This window comes from Tachypleus tridentatus, chromosome 3, assembly GCF_004210375.1.
Source record: "Tachypleus tridentatus isolate NWPU-2018 chromosome 3, ASM421037v1, whole genome shotgun sequence".
Classification (NCBI taxonomy): domain Eukaryota; kingdom Metazoa; phylum Arthropoda; class Merostomata; order Xiphosura; family Limulidae; genus Tachypleus; species Tachypleus tridentatus.
Window position 1 is genome coordinate 34,342,096 of NC_134827.1, and position 23,599 is coordinate 34,365,694.

Here is a 23,599-nt window from a genome sequence, read left to right on the forward strand (position 1 = left end):
GTCTTACCTAATGTTTGGGAAGCTAATGTCAAGTCGTGGTCGATCATCTGACCCCAAGCAACGAGGACGTTACATAGCTGTTGGTCGTGTTGGCTGACGTCATGGTGCATAATAAAACTAATGGCACGAGCAGTGGGAAGTTCAGAACCATCTACAGCTCGCCTGGGGACGGAAATACCTATAACAGAAGTAGACGTGGTTATTTTCAGAACTTTTAATAAACCTACGTCTCTACACTTTGGACGAGGAATACATCATAACTTACCATCGCCGTAAGCTGGGGGAAGATACCTCAACATGGCTGACCGTGCACTACCCCACGATGGGTTCTCGAGGTTGTTACACATTCCGGTCAGTGTCCGATAACGGCTCAATTCACACTTTACAGGCTTCAGTAACGTGGGACAGACCTGTTTAACAGCTGTGGTGGAAGTTTCTATTCGAGGCAAGCCGTTAACAATAGCATCATAATTCAACTTATATCTATACAGAGAGAAAACAGAGAAACGTGTCACGAAATATAACATTTAATTGTGTAGTTAAATATGCTCAATAACTTTACAATGATATTCTAAAATATAGAATATTTATAATCACAGTAAAACGTTCACAATGATACGGCAAAATATGCAGTATTTGTAATCAGATGTTAAAATTGGTTAGATCTGTGTACAAATTTACATTGTTGTTAGATCAAACAAAGGAAAATGAATTCAATATTACAATACTGCAAGTAAAAACCATTAATAAAATCATTGTTGTACTAACTCCGGTTAGCCCTGACTTCCTGTGGATATGTATGGTACACACTGTTCCCTGATGACGTAGCCGTTTAATCCTATATTATACATTACATAGTTGAGTGACTGGAGCCCAGTGTCTTGGGTAAGGTTAACAACACGTCGTGGGCAAGTCTCAAACACGCAAGCTATCAACTACAAGTCCCAACTATTGACCATTAGGGCACGCCAGACTCACATCTCTAGAAACACAAATATGCTATAACTTATGTCATATTAAACCCTGGGTAATACAGTTCTCTGCACATACTTCTGTAACTTTGTAAGTTCGATCATTACCGTCCACAAACAATGCAAAGTGTCTACATCTGTATTACAATACTTTACAGTTATACGAATCAACGTGTTTTCAAAACCTAAATAACAGCTGGGATGTACACTTACGAGATTCCTGAATACGGCAGAACCGTACAATAACAAACATTTAACAAAGTAAGAGAAACGTATCTGCATATTGTAGTCAATACAAAAAAAATATAAAGTTCCACACTGTGGAAACTTTGAGTCTAGGGCTTTTCTCAAACCACAAACGAAACAAATGTAGTTATTGTAGTTGAGCAATATAGTAAATCATTAATATACTTTAAGTATAGCAATTGTTGTACAATGTAGAACTATATAAATGATGGACATCATACATATGACTGTTGTTGACATGGAGCCACGTAAATGATGGACATCATACATATGACTATTGTTGACATGGAGCCAAGTAAATGATGGACATCATACATATGACTATTGTTGACGTGGAGCCACTTAAATGATGGACATCATACATATGACTATTGTTGACATGGAGCCAAGTAAATGATGGACATCATACATATGACTATTGTTGACATGGAGCCAAGTAAATAATGGACATCATACATATGACTATTGTTGACGTGGAGCCAAGTAAATGATGGACATCATACATATGACTATTGTTGACGTGGAGCCAAGTAAATGATGGACATCATACATATGACTATTGTTGACATGGAGCCAAGTAAATGATGGACACCATACATATGACTATTGTTGACATGGAGCCAAGTAAATGATGGACATCATACATATGACTATTGTTGATGTGGAGCCAAGTAAATGATGGACATCATACATATGACTATTGTTGTTGGAGAGCCATGTGCATACACACACACATTTGAAGAAGAAGAGAGGAGAAAATAGAATAAAAACATTGAAGAAGCAACTGGTCGGACAAAGAAGCAGTTTAATGAGTCTTCTGAAGAACGTTTATTAGAACGAGTAGAAGTTAATGGAATAAATACTATTGAATTAATTTCTGTGCCAATTGAAGCTAAAACATTATATATATAAAACGATAACGAATTTTGTAAAGATACAATCATCACATGTCTATAGCGTTCGTACGAGAACAACATTTCTGTCTGTATAAACTTCACTTAGCCTACTGATCAATGAATAGTAATACAGCTATCTGTGGTCAGCCGAATAGTAATACAGCTATCTGTGGTCAGCCGAAGAGTAATACAGCTATCTATAATCAGCCGAATAGTAATACAGCTATCTGTGGTCAGCCGAATAGTAATACAGCTATCCGTGGTAAGCCAAATAGTAATACAGCTGTCCGTGGTAAGCTGAATAGTAATACATCTATCTGTAATCAGCCGAATAGTAATACAGCTATCCGTGGTCAGCCGAATAGTAATACAGCTATCTGTAATCAGCCGAATAGTAATACAGCTATCCGTGGTCAGCCGAATAGTAATACAGCTATCCTTGGTCAGCCGAATAGTAATACAGCTATCTGTAATCAGCCGAATAGTAATACAGCTATCTGTGGTCAGCCAAATAGCAATACAGCTATCCTTGGTCAGCCGAATAGTAATACAGCTATCTGTAATCAGCCGAATAGTAATACAGCTATCTGTGGTCAGCCAAATAGCAATACAGCTATCTGTGGTCAGCCGAATGGTAATACAGCTATCTGTGGTCAGCCGAACAGTAATACAGTTGTCTGTGGTCAGCCGAATAGTAATACAGCTATCTGTGGTCAGCCGAAGAGTAATACAACTATCCGTGGTCAGCCGAATAGTAATACAGCTATCCGTGGTCAGCCGAATAGTAATACAGCTATCCGTGGTCAGCCGAATAGTGATACAGCTATCTGTAATCAGCTGAATAGTAATACAGCTATCTGTGGTCAGCCGAATAGTAATACAGCTATCTGTGGTCAGCCGAATAGTCATACAGCTATCCGTGGTCAGCCGAATAGTAATACAGCTATCTGTGGTCAGCCGCAGATATTTCTGTTTTTTATTTCCTTGAATGTTTGTAGTTAAGCACAACGTTACACTATGGGTTATCTGCGCTGTGATGTTTCTACAACGAGTTTCGAAATCCAATTTCTAGCGTTATAAGCCCTCACTCTTATAGCTGTGCCTCTGGGAAGGGGCGAAACTTTTACCAAAGATTGAAATTACTAAACAGATAAATTCCACGTAACTTTACAAAGAACAAAATTTATATTTGCTGGCCATACACAAAAGATTTCTTCAGAATTAGGAAGCAGGGTTAAGAAGTAAGGGTCTTTGGTCCACAGGTATTTAAAATAATGTTAACTTAAAAGAGTAGGCTTGTATCTACCTCAGGGTTAAGATAAATAACATTTTGATTAAGTGGTATTTATAATAACATTTTGATTAAGTGGTATTTATAATAACATTTTGATTAAGCGGTATTTATAATAACAGTTGGGTAAAGAGGAACATGGAATTGTTTGACAAGATTCCTGGTTCCTTAATCACATGAGATTTCTTTCAACTGCTGATAGACGTGAGCGTGTTGGATTCTCTAAGAATTGGAACCTAAGACTGTCTTATCATAAAGGATTTATAGCTAAAGCTACCAGTGACCTGAATGCAGAAATATTTGATTTCGTATGGATTAATCTCTAAGATTCGTTGATCAATTGAACTTTATATATGTGTCTAATAATAGCTTTGGTACGGAAATGTTTCATTTTCTAAAGGATTTACATCTTACAGCTATCAATAACTTGGGTGAAAAGAAAAATGTGATTACTAAAATGTAGGATCTAAACCTATTTGCCCCCAGGTGGCGCAGCGGTATGTCTACGGACTTACAACGCTAGAATCCCGATTTCTATACCCGTGGTGGGCAGAGCACAGATAGCCCATTGTGTTGATTTGTGCTTAACTTCAAACAAACTAAAACTATTTACTAAATCACGACTTGCATATACAACGATTAACGACATGAGTCTAAAAGTATTTTATAACTAACTTTCACTCAACTGGGATTTATATCTAAAGTTATTATCTGGTCGTAGAGGAATTTAATTAAACAAACTTTAGGATCAAAGTATCTTTGATCAGTTACGACTTATATTGTTAGCTAGTAATAATTTAGGTATGGAAGTGTTTTCTTACCGCTGGGCTAGGATTCTGGTGGCTTCTTCTATTATTAAGGCGGCTGCAGCAATGTGTTTAGGCTTAGGTAGGTCGGACGACAGCTCGTGAATTTCTTGTGGAGGTCGACCTAAAAATGTTATATATTTATATTGTGGTTAGTGTTCACAATTAAAAGTTAAGTACTAAACACACGTGATTAATTTCATTTCAGTAAGCACCAAATACACTGTTTTAAAATTCTTTAACATTTCTAAGAGTTCGTGTTTCTGACTTTGGTATATTTCTTATTAATTTGAAGACAACCGGTGTTTTTTTTCAAAAACAAATCAAAATAATAGTCCTTTAAAGGAATCAGAAAGAAATCAAACATACAATTCAGTCGGCACAATGTTCAACAAACACATTTTGTACAAAACATACAGTTCAGTAGACACAACGTTCAACAGATACATTTTGTACAAAACATACAGTTTAGTAGACATAACGTTCAACAGACTCATTTTGTACAAAACATACAGTTCAGTAGACACAACGTTCAACACTCACTTTGTACAAAACATACAATTTAGTAGACACAACGTTCAACAGACTCACTTTGTACAAAACATACAGTTTAGTAGACATAACGTTCAACAGACTCATTTTGTACAAAACATACAGTTTAGTAGACACAACGTTCAACAGACTCACTTTGTACAAAACATACAGTTCAGTAGACACAACGTTCAACAGACTCACTTTGTACAAAACATACAATTTAGTAGACACAACGTTCAACAGACTCACTTTGTACAAAACATACAGTTTAGTAGACATAACGTTCAACAGACTCACTTTGTACAAAACATACAGTTTAGTAGACATAACGTTCAACAGACTCACTTTGTACAAAACATACAGTTTAGTAGACACAACGTTCAACAGACTCACTTTGTACAAAACATACAGTTTAGTAGACATAACGTTCAACAGACTCATTTTGTACAAAACATACAATTTAGTAGACACAACGTTCAACAGACTCACTTTGTACAAAACATACAGTTTAGTAGACACAACGTTCAACAGACTCACTTTGTACAAAACATACAATTTAGTAGACACAACGTTCAACAGACTCACTTTGTACAAAACATACAGTGTAGTAGACACAACGTTCAACAGACTCACTTTGTACAAAACATACAGTTTAGTAGACATAACGTTCAACAGACTCACTTTGTACAAAACATACAGTTTAGTAGACATAACGTTCAACAGACTCACTTTGTACAAAACATACAGTTTAGTAGACATAACGTTCAACAGACTCACTTTGTACAAAACATACAGTTTAGTAGACATAACGTTCAACAGACTCACTTTGTACAAAACATACAGTTTAGTTGACACAACGTTCAACAGACTCACTTTGTAGAAAACATACAGTTTAGTAGACATAACGTTCAACAGACTCACTTTGTACAAAACATACATTTCAGTAGACACAACGTTCAACAGATACATTTCTACAGAACATACAGTTCAGTAGACACAACGTTCTATAAACATATTCTGTACAAAATACACAGATCAGTATACACAACGTTTAACAGACACATTCTGTACACAACAAACGCTTTAGTAGACACAATGTTCAATAAACATATTCTGTACACAACACACAGATCAGTAGACACAACGTTCGACAGACACATACTGTACACAACACACAGATCAGAAGACACAACGTTCAATAAACATATTCTGTACACAACACACAGATCAACAGACACATCCTGTACAAAACACACAGATCAGTAGACACAACGTTCAACAGACGCATCCTATACAAAACTCACAGTTCAACAGGCATAACATTAAACAATCTTCAGAGAACAAAAGTTAAACTTACCCACACGTCTACGCGCTTCTTGGACGGCATTGGTGACGTCATCAAAAGTAATACATATCTGACCAGGAATTCTTCGTTGTACTGACTTCAGGCTGTAAAATTTTGTTTTCGCACATGAACACCGTCTGTTTATAATCATTAATTTGCTAGACTGTATTTATGTTAATAGTTACCTTACGACTCAGATCTTTAACTTTCAAAATATTATATTTTAAAGCCAGTTTGGTTTGATAGTTGAAAACTCTGACTATACGTTAATTATACAGTTATTGTTTCTTATATAAACGTTTGTAATAGAACGTCTTGTAAATTAGTGGCAATACGTGAAGTGTTGTTATGCTAATATTAAGACGTTCCATTCACATCAACAAAATCAATATAAACTGTTGTTTAGCTTCAAATAATAGCATTAAATTCTTAACAATTTCACAACGTTGTGACGCTCAATTCTGTTTGTTATTAGTTGGTTAGTGGGCGCTTTGTACAGCTTCTAGTAACCTTTCCAACCCAGTAATTAAGATTAACTCACTTCATCATCTTAATGAATATGGTTGTGTAAGCTACATTTAACTTGTTTCTTTACTGCAACATTTCCTGTAATCCAGTGATATCATTTATGGTCAAGGAAACAATGGTAGCATTTACATAAACAAAAGACAGCAGGTTCACTTAGCAACAGAAATCAATGTTAGTATTCATAGAGACACACTACAGGAGGGTCACTTAGTAACAGAAATCAATGTTAGTATTTATAGAGACACACTACAGGAGGTTCACTTAGCAGTAGGAATCAATGTTAGTATCCATAGAGACACACTACAGGAGATTCACTTAGCAACAGAAATCAATGTTAGTATTCATAGAGACACACTACAGGAGATTCACTTAGCAACAGAAATCAATGTTAGTATTCATAGAGACACACTACAGAAGATTCACTTAGCAACAGAAATCAATGTTAGTATTTATACAGACACACTACAGGAGGTTCACTTAACAACAGAAATCAATGTTAGTATCCATAGAGATACACTATTGGAGGGTCACATAGCAACAGGAATCAAAGTTAGTATTTATACAGACACACTACAGGAGGGTCACTTAGTAACAGAAATCAATGTTAGTATTTATACAGACACACTACAGGAGGGTCACTTAGTAACAGAAATCAATGTTAGTATTTATAGAGACACACTACAGGAGGTTCACTTAGCAACAGGAATCAATGTTAGTATCCATAGAGACACTCTACAGGAGGTTCACTTAACAGTAGGAATCAATGTCAGTATCCATAGAGACACACTACAGGAGGTTCACTTAGCAACAGGAATCAATGTTAGTATTCATAGAGATACACTACAGGAGATTCACTTAGCAACAGAAATCAATGTTAGTATTCATAGAGACACACTACAGGAGATTCACTTAGCAACAGAAATCAATGTTAGTATCCATAGAGACACACTACAGGAGGTTCACTTAGCAACAGGAATCAATGTTAATATTCACAAACTGCCTGATGTTTCCGACTAACAACAGGATCTAATTGTGTGTTTCACTAGAGATATACTGAATGAGGTTTTCATGTAGTAACACCTCCAATTTTTGTGTTATAATATTAAATATTTATTTAACTATCCTGGTTTCGAACTCGCAGATCTCGATTCGAGCGCTCTAACCACTAGGCCACGTTAATATATTGCACAGAGATTGTATAACCTGACGTTATCAGGTAGTTTGTTCACGAATGTCAACTGTACACTCACTTTGGGACGAAGTTAGCTATGTACTGCAAACCTTCACTGCCTGCATTGTTTGGACCCCTCTTGAAGAACGGACAACGAGGGCACAGCCAGGCTCGTTGAGTGGGTTCAATGGTGCCTGTCTCTGGGTAGGAAATACTATCCCGGGCTGTCCAACGGCCAACATGGACGTTACTAACACAATAGATCTACATGCACAAAATGAAACAAATCAAATTACCTACATGTTAGATTAAATCAAGGAAGGTCAAGTGATCTGGTATATATATATACACTAAGGTCACGCTAGGCTGCTACTAACATTTACCACTCTTTATCAAATTTTTTAGGCCTAACGAGCGTCATTACATCACCAGCTTAAATGTTTTACGTTGACGACAAAGATGTAGGAAAACACAGACTATAACAAAACACTTATGTGTCGATTAAAGGATTTCGTTCTAACAATATCTGTAAACAGAATCACAGTTCATCAGAAGCAAGAGTAAACGTTCACATGTTTTAAAAGGTTCGTAGTATTTTCACAATGAGCTATCTGTACTATGCTCACCTTGAGTATCGAAACCGGTTTTTGTGTTGTAAGCCAACAACTTTACCACTGAACCACTGGGAAATTGATGGATTTCGGTAATCCACGTGTTTAATGGGATGATCCACTTATTTATCAACTAGATTAGTTAGTCTTGAGTTCATTGCTTATTTATCTAATTTACTGAATTTGTTCACTTACACTTAACCAAAATTAGTCCTAGTTTAATGACGTTCACTTACTCTTTGCCAGATCAGCTATAGTGTAGTAATATTCACTTATACCGTAACTATCTATTTGTAGTTTTACAAGGGTGACGAAACCACGGTATCTCATTTGGAGGACAGAGCTTCCAGTAAAACGACATGCTAGTTTCTCTAGTTTAACATAACTATAGTGCGGTTAATTTCATCTGTTATGTAATACTTGTAATTTGATTTTCGAATGTGAAACATCAGAAGTCAGTACCAAGAACTCACACTAGGTGAACCAGGTAGGAGCGAAGTGGCTCTTGTGAGTGAAAAATGACCCAACAGAATTAGTACAACAAAAAAGGGTGGTCTTCATCACATGGATGTGGAGATTCTTCTTTTTTTATAGTTTCCAATCCTCTTAAAGGCATATTCTTTTTGAGCGTGCTGACACTAGCAATCAGATTTTTAAAGTTATATGAAATATAACAAAATAAACATAAACAAACCTTGAAGTCGCTCTAACACTTATCAAAAGTTTTATACCAGATACTTAGAATAGAGTACTAGATTCCCCAAAATTAGATGTTCATTCAGCATTTACGGATACTATTCTACATTTAAGGATAAGTGTGATACATCCAGGATCTGATGTTTAACACCAAGACAAAGTGGTTAACTCTAACATTAAGTGTTCAATCAACATTTAGGATGGCTATTCGATGTTGGAGTAAATAAATAAATACATATGTATAGCCACTCACGTCATCCTTGACGAAGTCGTTATAAAGAAATTGTTCTTTGACAGTCGTTTCAGACTCCTCTTAATACAACACATCAATGCCAGACTCTCGAACCCACAATCGGAAGTACCGTGATGTTCGCCTTGGTTCTCATTCTCTATCGTGACTGCCACCTTTTCCACCTCTTTTAGAGGAAACTCAGAAAAGAGGCCAAGAGAACGCTGGAAGGCAGCATCTGGTCGTGATTGGCCAGAGGCCAGTCTTTACTGCCTCTGTAGTCTTTCTTGCATCATGGCTAAGTTCGGGATAACAGCGAGTATGAAGGCCAATGTAACGTCAGACGGTTTCAAAGAAGCGTTCTTAAAGAGGACATGTTAAAATTGGCAGAAGATTCCGTGGAAGAGATGTAAGAAAATTTGTCTAGCTTTATTCATCCAGCAATAAATTCTTCAAGAACACGTTGGGATAGGTTCGTAGCACTGAGGTTATTTTTCATTCATTCACCAAGTTTTATTTTCAATTACGTCTTCAGGGTTGACGTCACTAGGATTGAAGTGAATTTCTTCCACAAGTAACTATTATCGTATCCAACTTGTGAAGGGTTGGGAGGAACTAAGGGAGGACACTTTATTTTATATCAAACGTATGTAAACTACCCACAAAGAAACACAACAGTCCTGTCACATCTACAAGAAACTCCGATAAACTTTACTGACGTCATTAAAAGAATAAATAACAATAACTACAAGAGCTCCAGTCAGTTTTAGCGACGTCACTACAGGTGTAACAGAATCAATAACAACATCCACAAGTGCTCCAGTCAGCTTTAGTGACGTCACTACAGGTGTAACAGAATCAATAACAACATCCACAAGTGCTCCAGTCAGCTTTAGTGACGTTACTACAGGTGTGACAGAATCAATAACATCCACAGGTGCTCCAGTCAGCTTTAGTGACGTCACTACAGGTGTAACAGAATCAATAACAACATCCACAAGTGCTCCAGTCAGCTTTAGTGACGTCACTACAGGTGTAACAGAATCAATAACAACATCCACAAGTGCTCCAGTCAGCTCTAGTGACGTCACTACAGGTGTAACAGAATCAATAACAACATCCACAAGTGCTCCAGTCAGCTTTAGTGACGTCACTACAGGTGTAACAGAATCAATAACAACATCCACAAGTGCTCCAGTCAGCTTTAGTGACGTCACTACAGGTGTAACAGAATCAATAACAACATCCACAAGTGCTCCAGTCAGCTTTAGTGACGTTACTACAGGTGTAACAGAATCAATAACAACATCCACAAGTGCTCCAGTCAGCTTTAGTGACGTTACTACAGGTGTAACAGAATCAATAACAATAACTACAAGAGTTCCAGTCAGTTTTAGCGACGCCACTACAGGTGTAACAGAATCAATAACAACATCCACAAGTGCTCCAGTCAGCTTTAGTGACGTCACTACAGGTGTAACAGAATCAATAACAACATCCACAAGTGCTCCAGTCAGCTTTAGTGACGTTACTACAGGTGTAACAGAATCAATAACAACATCCACAAGTGCTCCAGTCAGCTTTAGTGACGTTACTACAGGTGTAACAGAATCAATAACAATAACTACAAGAGTTCCAGTCAGTTTTAGCGACGCCACTACAGGTGTAACAGAATCAATAAAAACATCCACAAGTGCTCCAGTCAGCTTTAGTGACGTCACTACAGGTGTAACAGAATCAATAACAACATCCACAAGTGCTCCAGTCAGCTTTAGTGACGTTACTACAGTTGTAATAGAAAAAAGTCTGTATATTTTCATTGGTGATCAAATATTTCTTGTTTAAACTCTAGATATTTCATATTTCACCGCAGAAGATATCTTAAATATTCTAAACGGTCAGTGCCCTCTGCTGGGTATAACTGATAGCATCCTTTGTAAATTATAGAGAAATTAACGACCAATAATAAACTGTTCTCTAAAACTACTGTTCAAACAGAAGTTTTGTTTTTGTAACACCTACTGTGTTACAATCAGAACTTTGGTTCTTACATATAAAAATCTTACCTAAAGTCGCCATTATTTAAAAAGTAATTATTAATAAATCTACCTATCCGCTAGATGGCGATAAACTTGAGTATAATAAGCAAGATACTCCATGTTTCTGAAGAGGAAAACAGCAGCAGCTGCCAAATCTATCCAAGGCTTTGATTTTAATTAATAACAGTTAGTGATGTCGAGAAAACCCACTTGTTGAGAAATTTATATGTAAAAACGGCTCGTTAGGGTTAAGAAAATATTTTACATGGAGGAGTGAAGAACGTTTCGACCTTCTTCGGTCAGGTGAACCTATATAATAACAGTCAGGGAAAAAAACGACTCATAAAGGAAAATTTTATTGATGGTGGCACATACAACAAGTTTTTACAGAACACAGTCTTCTCCAGGTATAACCTCTATTAACTAATCTAATGTTTACATATCGTTACAAAGACAACTGAAGATTAACTGTAACGGAAGTCTCGTGAAGAGGTGACAGAATATCGGTGAAGGTCATATTTGGTCAAGTGTATGAACGGTGATGTTGCTTGGGTCATTATCACGATTTAGTGAGAGATTGATTTATTGTTTCTAAACGGTCTGTTTCTTTTTTTAGTTTTGAGTTGATACTGGCGAATAAGTTAATCCCAAACTATTCTGTGACATGTTTCAAGTTAATGACACGTTAAAGCAGATATCTGCAATTTAATTCTACGCACGTGACCTTGGTATTCTTTGCGTCACGTTTCTAAGAGACGTGACGTTTGTTTTATTTACTCTTTACATATTCACGTTGGACACTGTAAATGCCGCGTTTTGGTTTTTTCGACAGGGATTATTTCGTGTTAGGTAGTAAGACGTTAGTTTCACGTAAGGCATGAATACAGTTTTTGCACCAGTGTTCAAACTGTTAAACAAAAGCTGATAATTTTGTAAACAAGTTTCGGCACAAAAGCTACTTTTATCGATATCTTGATTTAGTTTTATAATGCTTTCTCTCAACACTGTGTTTCAGACGAATATTTATGTCGTAATGAAATAAGAAAGAATAAGACAATTAATCTTATTAAATAAATAATTTCTTCTTATTACGGTCACAAATTTTCTCGTATGCGTTAAAAGGATGAATTCCGTTCTTTCCCCATTTTAAATGAAAAGCTTTGTAAACCATGACAATTGTCAAGCCTAACATCACTCTCTTACAACGGATGATGTTCGAATCTCAACCCTGTAACGAACCTTATCGTCCCCCTTAAGTGAAAACCGCGTGCTAAGTGTAAGAAGACGGAAGCCTCGTTATGAATACCACGTGTTATTTCTGTTTGTTTTTTTTGTTGTTGTTTTTTTTAATTTCGCGCAATACTACACAAGGGCTATCTGCGCTAGCCGTCCCTAATTTTGCAGTGTAAGACAAGAGAGAAGGCAGCTAGTAATCATCACCCACCGCCAACTCTTGGGCTACTCTTTTACCAACGAATAGTGGGATTGACCGTAACATTATAACGCTCCCACGACTGAAAGGGCGAGCATGATTGGCGCGACAGGAATGCGAATCCGAGACCCTCAGTTTACGAGTCGCACGCTTTAATACGCTTGGCCATGTCGGGCCATTTCTGGTTTGTTCTTCACGTGTTATTAAAATTAAAAGTTGAAAAACAATCCCTTTACGGTCTCGATAAGAATATATTAAAACTGGTGACTTCTCTACGTTACCTTAAAACAGTCATGTTCTAATAATAAACATCTTACTAACACACAAACCTACAGTATGTTATTACAAACAGTCATGTTCTAATAATAAACATCTTACTGACACACAAACCTACAGTATGTTATTAAAACTGGTGACTTCTCTACGTTACCTTAAAACAGTCATGTTCTAATAATAAACATCTTACTAACACACAAACCTACAGTATGTTATTAAAACTGGTGACTTCTCTACGTTACCTTAAAACAGTCATGTTCTAATAATAAACATCTTACTAACACACAAACCTACAGTATGTTATTACAAACAGTCGTGTTCTAATAATAAACATCTTACTGACACACAAACCTACAGTATGTTATTACAAACAGTCATGTTCTAATAATAAACATCTTACTAACACACAAACCTACAGTATGTTATTACAAACAGTCGTGTTCTAATAATAAACATCTTACTAACACACAAACCTACAGTACGTTATTACAAACAGTCATGTTCTAATAATAAACATCTTACTAACACACAAACCTACAGTATATTATTACAAACAGTCATGTTCTAATAATAAACATCTTACTAACACACAAACATACAGTACGTTATTACAAACAGTCATGTTCTAATAATAAACATCTTACTAACACACAAACCTACAGTATATTATTACAAACAGTCATGTTCTAATAATAAACATCTTACTGACACAAAACCTACAGTATGTTATTACAAACAGTCATGTTCTAATAATAAACATCTTACTGACACACAAACCTACAGTATGTTATTAAAACTGGTGACTTCTCTACGTTACCTTAAAACAGTCATGTTCTAATAATAAACATCTTACTAACACACAAACCTACAGTATGTTATTACAAACAGTCATGTTCTAATAATAAACATCTTACTAACACACAAACCTACAGTATGTTATTACAAACAGTCATGTTCTAATAATAAACATCTTACTAACACACAAACCTACAGTATGTTATTACAAACAGTCATGTTCTAATAATAAACATCTTACTGACACACAAACCTACAGTATATTATTACAAACAGTCATGTTCTAATAATAAACATCTTACTAACACACAAACCTACAGTATATTATTACAAACAGTCATGTTCTAATAATAAACATCTTACTAACACACAAACCTACAGTATGTTATTACAAACAGTCATGTTCTAATAATAAACATCTTACTAACACACAAACCTACAGTATGTTATTACAAACAGTCATGTTCTAATAATAAACATCTTACTGACACACAAACCTACAGTATATTATTACAAACAGTCATGTTCTAATAATAAACATCTTACTAACACACAAACCTACAGTATATTATTACAAACAGTCATGTTCTAATAATAAACATCTTACTGACACACAAACCTACAGTATATTATTACAAACAGTCATGTTCTAATAATAAACATCTTACTAACACACAAACCTACAGTATATTATTACAAACAGTCATGTTCTAATAATAAACATCTTACTAACACACAAACCTACAGTATATTATTACAAACAGTCATGTTCTAATAATAAACATCTTACTAACACACAAACCTACAGTATGTTATTAAAACTGGTGACTTCTCTACGTTACCTTAAAACATTCATGTTCTAATAATAAACATCTTACTAACACAAAACCTACAGTATGTTATTACAAACAGTCATGTTCTAATAATAAACATCTTACTGACACGCAAACCTACAGTATATTATTACAAACAGTCATGTTCTAATAATAAACATCTTACTAACACAAAACCTACAGTATGTTATTAAAACTGGTGACTTCTCTACGTTACCTTAAAACAGTCATGTTATAATAATAAACATCTTACCAACACACAAACCTACAGTATGTTATTACAAACAGTCATGTTCTAATATCTAAAACTTGGACTAAAAGTCTTTAAAACGTTCTGCATTTCTCTCATGACTAATTATCATCTTGAAACATGTAACCTCTCCACGTTCAGGGGTCTCTAGTCTCAGTTATAAGTAAGTTTAAGGGACTCCTGGAATATATTCTAGTAATTACGAGGTTTCCAGAAAATATCCTTTTTACCTCTTCGAGTTAGGGGATATCTAGAATAAGCCATAGTCTTATCTTGATTTTACTTTTGTTCAATATGCCATTATAAAATGTTTTTAGCTAATCTCTACGTGTTAAGGGATTTCTGGAAAATCTATTTAACTAAGTTCTACATATCTAAAGATGTTTGATAGGGTGTATTACCCCTTGTATACATTGTTTTCTAATTAACATATTTTATAAACATATCCTAAGCTAGTATTAGGGAATTTCTAGAATAACGGTATTAATTATTCAGAATATTTCTTATTTCACTTCTTATTTTTCAAAAGTTAAGTTAATAAAAAGTGAAATTGAAATAATTCCCCTTTTTACTGAGGTTAATCACATAAGTTTCAAATGAATTATCAATGTGTGTATTCAAATCTTCTAAACACTGTAATTTTTAAATTTGTCATAGAAAGTGGTAGATTAACAATGCCCTAAAGTATTACATTGATATGATGTGAGATTTCCTTACTTATATTTGAAACGAGAAAATATGAATGAGTAGAGAGCATTTAAACTCATCTTATTCTCAATTCGCAACCTGAGGTCGCAGGTTCGAATCCTATCACCTTCCAACCATGGGTATGTTATGTCACGGTAAATCTCACTATTTTTTGATAAAAAATTGTCGAAGAGATAAACATTAGGTGGTACTGACTAGCAGCCTTCTCTCTAGTGTAACACTTCAAAATTAGGGAAGATAGCTCTTGAAGAGCTTTGCGCAAAATTTGTCAAAACAAACATTCTAACACCACAAACACATACACAATACCCTCCACAGATCATGCTAGTGAATGGGGAGATAAACTATATATTGTTTTTCTTGAAATATCGTATAAGAGCGAGGCATAAACGATATGAAGTGTTTCGTCCATGGAACAAATAAACCCTTTCGCTATGAGCTCGGTTGGTATGACCGAGTTCGTAACCACAAAGTACCCATCAAAGTTTCCTCACTACATTTGGTTTTATATTGAATTATATGGTTTAATGCCTTTGATCCGTGTCTATCTAACAATCCAGCCACACAAGTTGTAAATCACTCAGATAAAGTGTACTAGATGTTCATAAATATGTTTAGTGAAGAATTTGTATTGTTAGTTTTCATTGCCTTATCTTTCATGATAGTGAAGAAAGAAAGCACAAGAAAAACGAAAAATAATATACCCAGTTTTGAAACTCCTCCTCCCCACAAACACAATTCAGTTACTGGTTATAAGATATTATTAATGTTACTAAAAAAATGGTTATTTGTATATAACAAAAGTTGGGGTCATATATTTCTAACAGGAAACATATGGTCTATTAGCGTTTTTATTTTATTTTTTGATAATTTTCTAATAAAAATATAACAACTTTCTCTGTGGAATCACACGTCTTTTCAACCCCTACACGAGATTGCTCTTTTACAGCAAAATGAATAAAATGTTATTTTTTTTACAACATTGCAAATAATGCTCCAAAAATATAATAAAATCAGAGTTTCTCATATCCTTTACTATTTAAAATATTCTCTTTAGGACATGAACCCATACCATACCGATGATTGTATAGTACATTATCAAATAATTATTACTTAACTTTTTTAGGTAATAATTCGAACTAGTCAGACTCTGCTAAATTGTTTTGATAATGAAGCTACAGATTAATTACCAGCCATATCTAAAGGTAATGAATCGGTAACTTCAAACTTATGTGACCCACACTCACCATCAGGCCACCAATTTTAGAAGTGGTTGACATTTAACCAGTCATATTCTCAATTTAATAGTGTTTATAGTCAACGGTGAACCAGAACTGATCTGATCTACACCCATCACCTGGGCACTTCCTTTAAATGTTGCTAACAATTAGCTGTTAGCCTGAACCGATTTGATCCACATTCATCATCCAGGCATCACTTTTGATAGTGGCAGAAAGTCAATTCAATGTATAACCTCAAACTGATCCGACCCACCCTCACCATCAGGTCATCACCGTCAGAAGAGCTTACAATCAATTGGTAACTTGAAAATGATCCACACTCATCATCAGGTCCTATCTTAGATAGTATACTACTTGTTATATAAATAGAGATTTGTAGATTTGTATACATGGTGTCGGATTCTTTACAATAAGTGTGATTTGATAGCGATAAATTTCAACAATAAGCAGATAGCACATAATCCACTTGTTTTAAAATAATATATATATTCGAAACAAGTCAAAAATATGTTAACAAAATTTTACACTATTGTTTTTCATAATTAAATCTGGAGCTTTAAATAATTAAAGTTTTCGTTAAAAGTTCACACGGGTTGGTTGATATATCTTAGAAACAAATTGACAAGAAGAGTTATTTCTTTATCACAATACAGTTAGTGATAAATTAACTTAAGTTACCCCATGGGTTACCATAGTTGTAGCTAGAGCTTTAGATAATTATCTTTTTCGTCAAAAGTTCATTTAGGCTGATTCAGTTACTTTAGAACCCAATTCACAAGACGAATTCTTCTTCTCTATCTTTGTTGTTACAATACAAACTGTGAGACTTTCGTTTTAGAAATCGTCCATTACAACTAAACTGACAATCACGCAGTCTAACTTTATTTTCGATTACTTTCTTCTATACTAACTTAATTCCATTCTCATTTAAATTCTTTTGCTCGATGTATCTGCACGTATTTTAAACACGCAACCGAAAAATCTAGAATTATCTAGTTCTCTAGCAACAGTAATGTTAAACATAGTGAGAAAATTTAGATGCTTTAAGTAAAATTACGTCAACAATATTACGAAAGCCTGGTGCAACAATTAAACTATACACACGACGTACGACTGGTACAGTGTTACATAACGAAACTTGTTATGACTATCACTTTAAAAATAATTAACTTTTAACACTATTATTAAGGAAACTAAATAAGCTATACAGAAATGTTAAACTGAACAGTTTGTGTATTCGAAAATAAACTCTTCTTCAAGAAAAATATTTACAATATTTTTTACGCTATAACAGAACATAATGTTTCAAGACAACATGAGATCTACTGGTTCATCTCGCCAATTCTATCCTTTCAACTAAAGTAAAACTATTAACTGTTGTTATTTAAAGTTTAGCATAAAGTTACACGATGGGTTATCTGTGCTCTGCCCATCACGGGTATCGAAACCTGGTTTCTAGCGTTGTAAGTTCACAGACATAGTGCTTTGCCACTGGTGGTGGTGAAACTATTAATAAGTTAATTTAAAAAAAATTAAAGCCAGCCTTTGTCATTCATACACTTATCAAGCTTTCTGTTAAACTTACACTTACTGCTTCTACAAGATCTGAAGGTAACCCATTCCAAAGGCCAATTGCCCTGTTAGAAAAATAAAACTGTCTTAATTGAAGATGGCTAATGCCCTGACAAAATTTATATTTGTGTCCCCCTGGTGTTACTATTCTCAATATTAAATGTGAAGAAAAGATGATTCATCAACACTATGAAATCCCTTCAGAATCCTAAACATCCCCATCAGATTCCCCAAACGTTTCTCTTTGAAGAGAAAACAACTTGAGAGGTTTCAGCCTCTCCTTGTATGACAACTTCTCTGAACGGTTTCCAACAATTCAATGTCTTTCCTAAGGTAAGGAGCCCAAGATTAAACACTAATCTCACTTCATACACGAAGTTTCCTCATATGGTCTGCATCAACATTTACAGTTGGTATCTCTTCATAGAGGGGATCAGATCAGAGTAAGCAGCTCGAAAATATCTCGGAACTGAAAAAAAAGCACTCCTCTGGAATCTCCAAGTGAAACAATTAATAAATAAAAAACAATGAAACTGAACGAGTCCTAACTGCCTAACTACCTAGTGAATCTACACTAAGTACCATTCAACATATATGCTGTTTACTAACGTTCTACCAAAGCGACTTTAAAGATTTCTATAGACGTTTATAACGAGTTCCCCCTCCCACTGTCACAGCGGTTTATCTATGGATTTATGACGCTACGAACCGAATTTCGATACCCCTGGTCGGCAGAGCAAAGATAGCCTTTTTTTGTAGATTTGTGCTTAACTACAAACGAACCTTAATGAAGGGCAGGTTAACACTTGCACTACAGTAGTTTACAACAGCGCCACTTTTATATCAAAGTGCAGAGAACTCCACACGAAAATTATCTTTCACGTCCCAGTCTGTTCTGTATGAATAATAGTACTTTTTTCCTTTTAAGCAATTTCTGAACTTTAAAATGCCTCAAATAACAGTAAAAGATATATTAAGATAATAGGGTATTGGAAGTTATTGTTGCAGGATAATAGATCCTTCTAATAATAATCACAGATAACAATGAATGAGCCGTAGACAACAGATATAATTTGGGGTCAATAAAGCAGGATGTAATTCAAGTTATTATGAGCTTTATTGTAGTACAACGTAACATATATAATAACTAGATATAATTCATGTTGTTTAGTGCTCCAGTTTTCCTCGTCTAAAGTCGAACAATACAATTTGTACTCGCACGAAGTCTGTTACTATAACACAAGTGTGGTTTCCCCATAACTGGGCATAATTTCTCTGTTATTTCTCAGCTTTTGTACACCCATGACTTACAAACTTATGTACGTGAGTTTAGGAACTGAAAGGAAGTGCACGACTCAACACTTCTAATATCTATTCCTTTGTGTTTTTGAGTTAACTTTCTTGGACACAAAAGTTTTTGATGGGATTAATTCTGTATTTGTATTCAATAATAACGTCAACAGAAACCGTTTGTCTGAGAGCCATCAGTAGCAGAAAGCTAAGAATTTAGTAATAACGTAAACAGAAACCGTTTAGCTGTGAGCCATCAGTAGCAGAAAGCTTAGAATTTAGTAATAACGTAAACAGAAACCGTTTATCTGTGAGCCATCAGTAGCAGAAAGCTAAGAATTTAGTAATAACGTCAACAGAAACCGTTTATCTGTGAACCATCAGTAGCAGAAAGCTAAGAATTTAGTAATAACGTCAACAGAAACCGTTTATCTGTGAACCATCAGTAGCAGAAAGCTAAGAATTTAGTAATTATGTAAACAGAAACCGTTTATCTGTGAGCCATCAGTAGCAGAAAGCCAAGAATTTAGTAATTATGTAAACAGAAACCGTTTATCTGCGAGTCATCAGTAGTAGAAAGCTAAGAATTTAGTAATAACGTCAACAGAAACCGTTTATCTGTGAACTATCAATAGCAGAAAGCTAAGAATTTAGTAATTATGTAAACAGAAACCGTTTATCTGTGAGCCATCAGTAGCAGAAAGCTAAGAATTTAGTAATAACGTAAACTGAAACCGTTTATCTGCGAGTCATCAGTAGTAGAAAGCTAAGAATTTAGTAATAACGTCAACAGAAACCGTTTATTTGTGAACCATCAGTAGCAGAAAGCTAAGAATTTAGTAATTATGTAAACAGAAACCGTTTATCTGTGAGCCATCAGTAGCAGAAAGCTAAGAATTTAGTAATAACGTCAACTGAAACCGTTTATCTGCGAGTCATCAGTAGTAGAAAGCTAAGAATTTAGTAATAACGTCAACTGAAACCGTTTATCTGCGAGTCATCAGTAGTAGAAAGCTAAGAATTTAGTAATAACGTAAACACAAACCGTTTATTTGTGAGCCATCAGTAGCAGAAAGCTAAGAATTTAGTAATTATGTAAACAGAAACCGTTTATCTGTGAACCATCAATAGCAGAAAGCTAAGAATTTAGTAATTATGTAAACAGAAACCGTTTAACTGTGAGCCATCAGTAGCAGAAAGCTAAGAATTTAGTAATAACGTAAACAGAAACCGTTTATCTGTGAGCCATCAGTAGCAGAAAGCTAAGAATTTAGTAATAACGTCAACAGAAACCGTTTATTTGTGAACCATCAGTAGCAGAAAGCTAAGAATTTAGTAATAACGTCAACTGAAACCGTTTATCTGTGAGCCATCAGTAGTAGAAAGCTAAGAATTTAGTAATAACGTCAACAGAAACCGTTTATCTGTGAACCATCAGTAGCAGAAAGCTAAGAATTTAGTAATTATGTAAACAGAAACCGTTTATCTGTGAGCCATCAGTAGCAGAAAGCTAAGAATTTAGTAATTATGTAAACAGACACCGTTTATCTGCGAGTCATCAGTAGTAGAAAGCTAAGAATTTAGTAATAACGTCAACAGAAACCGTTTATCTGTGAACCATCAGTAGCAGAAAGCTAAGAATTTAGTAATAACGTCAACTGAAACCGTTTATCTGCGAGTCATCAATAGTAGAAAGCTAAGAATTTAGTAATAACGTAAACAGAAACCGTTTATCTGTGAGCCATCAGTAGCAGAAAGCTAAGAATTTAGTAATAACGTAAACATAAACCGTTTATTTGTGAGCCATCAGTAGCAGAAAGCTAAGAATTTAGTAATAACGTCAACAGAAACCGTTTATCTGTGAACCATCAGTAGTAGAAAGCTAAGAATTTAGTAATAACGTCAACAGAAACCGTTTATCTGTGAACTATCAGTAGCAGAAAGCTAAGAATTTAGTAATTATGTAAACAGAAACCGTTTATCTGTGAGCCATCAGTAGCAGAAAGCTAAGAATTTAGTAACTATGTAAACAGAAACCGTTTATCTGCGAGTCATCAGTAGTAGAAAGCTAAGAATTTAGTAATAACGTCAACAGAAACCGTTTACCTGTGAACCATCAGTAGCAGAAAGCTAAGAATTTAGTAATATCGTCAACTGAAACCGTTTATCTGTGAACCATCAGTAGCAGAAAGCTAAGAATTTAGTAATAACGTCAACTGAAACCGTTTATCTGCGAGTCATCAGTAGTAGAAAGCTAAGAATTTAGTAATAACGTCAACAGAAACCGTTTATCTGTGAACCATCAGTAGCAGAAAGCTAGGAATTTAGTAATTATGTAAACAGAAACCGTTTATCTGTGAGCCATCAGTAGCAGAAAGCTAAGAATTTAGTAATTATGTAAACAGAAACCGTTTATCTGCGAGTCATCAGTAGTAGAAAGCTAAGAATTTAGTAATAACGTCAACAGAAACCGTTTATCTGTGAACCATCAGTAGCAGAAAGCTAAGAATTTAGTAATATCGTCAACTGAAACCGTTTATCTGTGAGCCATCAGTAGTAGAAAGCTAAGAATTTAGTAATAACGTCAACAGAAACCGTTTATCTGTGAACCATCTGTAGCAGAAAGCTAAGTATTTAGTAATTATGTAAACAGAAACCGTTTATCTGTGAGCCATCAGTAGCAGAAAGCTAAGAATTTAGTAATAACGTCAACTGATACCGTTTATCTGCGAGTCATCAGTAGTAGAAAGCTAAGAATTTAGTAATAACGTAAACAGAAACCGTTTATCTGTGAGCCATCAGTAGCAGAAAGGTAAGAATTTAGTAATAACGTAAACACAAACCGTTTATTTGTGAGCCATCAGTAGCAGAAAGCTAAGAATTTAGTAATAACGTCAACAGAAACCGTTTATTTGTAAGCCATCAGTAGCAGAAAGCTAAGAATTTAGTAATAACGTCAACACAAACCGTTTATTTGTGAGCCATCAGTAGCAGAAAGCTAAGAATTTAGTAATAACGTCAACAGAAACCGTTTATTTGTGAGCCATCAGTAGCAGAAAGCTAAGAATTTAGTAATAACGTCAACAGAAACCGTTTATCTGTGAACCATCAGTAGCAGAAAGCTAAGAATTTAGTAATATCGTCAACTGAAACTGTTTATCTGTGAGCCATCAGTAGTAGAAAGCTAAGAATTTAGTAATAACGTCAACAGAAACCGTTTATCTGTGAACCATCAGTAGCAGAAAGCTAAGAATTTAGTAATTATGTAAACAGAAACCGTTTATCTGTGAGCCATCAGTAGCAGAAAGCTAAGAATTTAGTAATAACGTCAACTGAAACCGTTTATCTGCGAGTCATCAGTAGTAGAAAGATAAGAATTTAGTAATAACGTAAACAGAAACCGTTTATCTGTGAGCCATCAGTAGCAGAAAGCTAAGAATTTAGTAATAACGTCAACAGAAACCGTTTATTTGTGAGCCATCAGTAGCAGAAAGCTAAGAATTTAGTAATAACGTCAACACAAACCGTTTATTTGTGAGCCATCAGTAGCACAAAGCTAAGAATTTAGTAATAACGTCAACAGAAACCGTTTATCTGTGAGCCATCAGTAGCAGAAAGCTAAGAATTTAGTAATTATGTAAACAGAAACCGTTTATCTGCGAGTCATCAGTAGTAGAAAGCTAAGAATTTAGTAATAACGTCAACAGAAACCGTTTATCTGTGAACCATCAGTAGCAGAAAGCTAAGAATTTAGTAATATCGTCAACTGAAACTGTTTATCTGTGAGCCATCAGTAGTAGAAAGCTAAGAATTTAGTAATAACGTCAACAGAAACCGTT

General features: G+C 35.0%; 1 protein-coding gene across 1 annotated transcript in view; it reads right to left on the bottom strand.

The window, feature by feature from the left end:
* Nucleotides 1–23,599, bottom strand: part of LOC143246672 (salivary peroxidase/catechol oxidase-like) — a 69,428-nt gene that overhangs the window by 29,213 nt on the left and 16,616 nt on the right. The window contains exons 2-5 of the mRNA XM_076493747.1: nt 6,102–6,193; nt 4,226–4,334; nt 266–483; nt 8–178 (exon numbers count right to left, since the gene is read on the bottom strand). Coding sequence (XP_076349862.1) covers nt 8–178; nt 266–483; nt 4,226–4,334; nt 6,102–6,193 — 590 coding nt within the window. The remainder of the gene's footprint in view (nt 1–7; nt 179–265; nt 484–4,225; nt 4,335–6,101; nt 6,194–23,599) is intronic.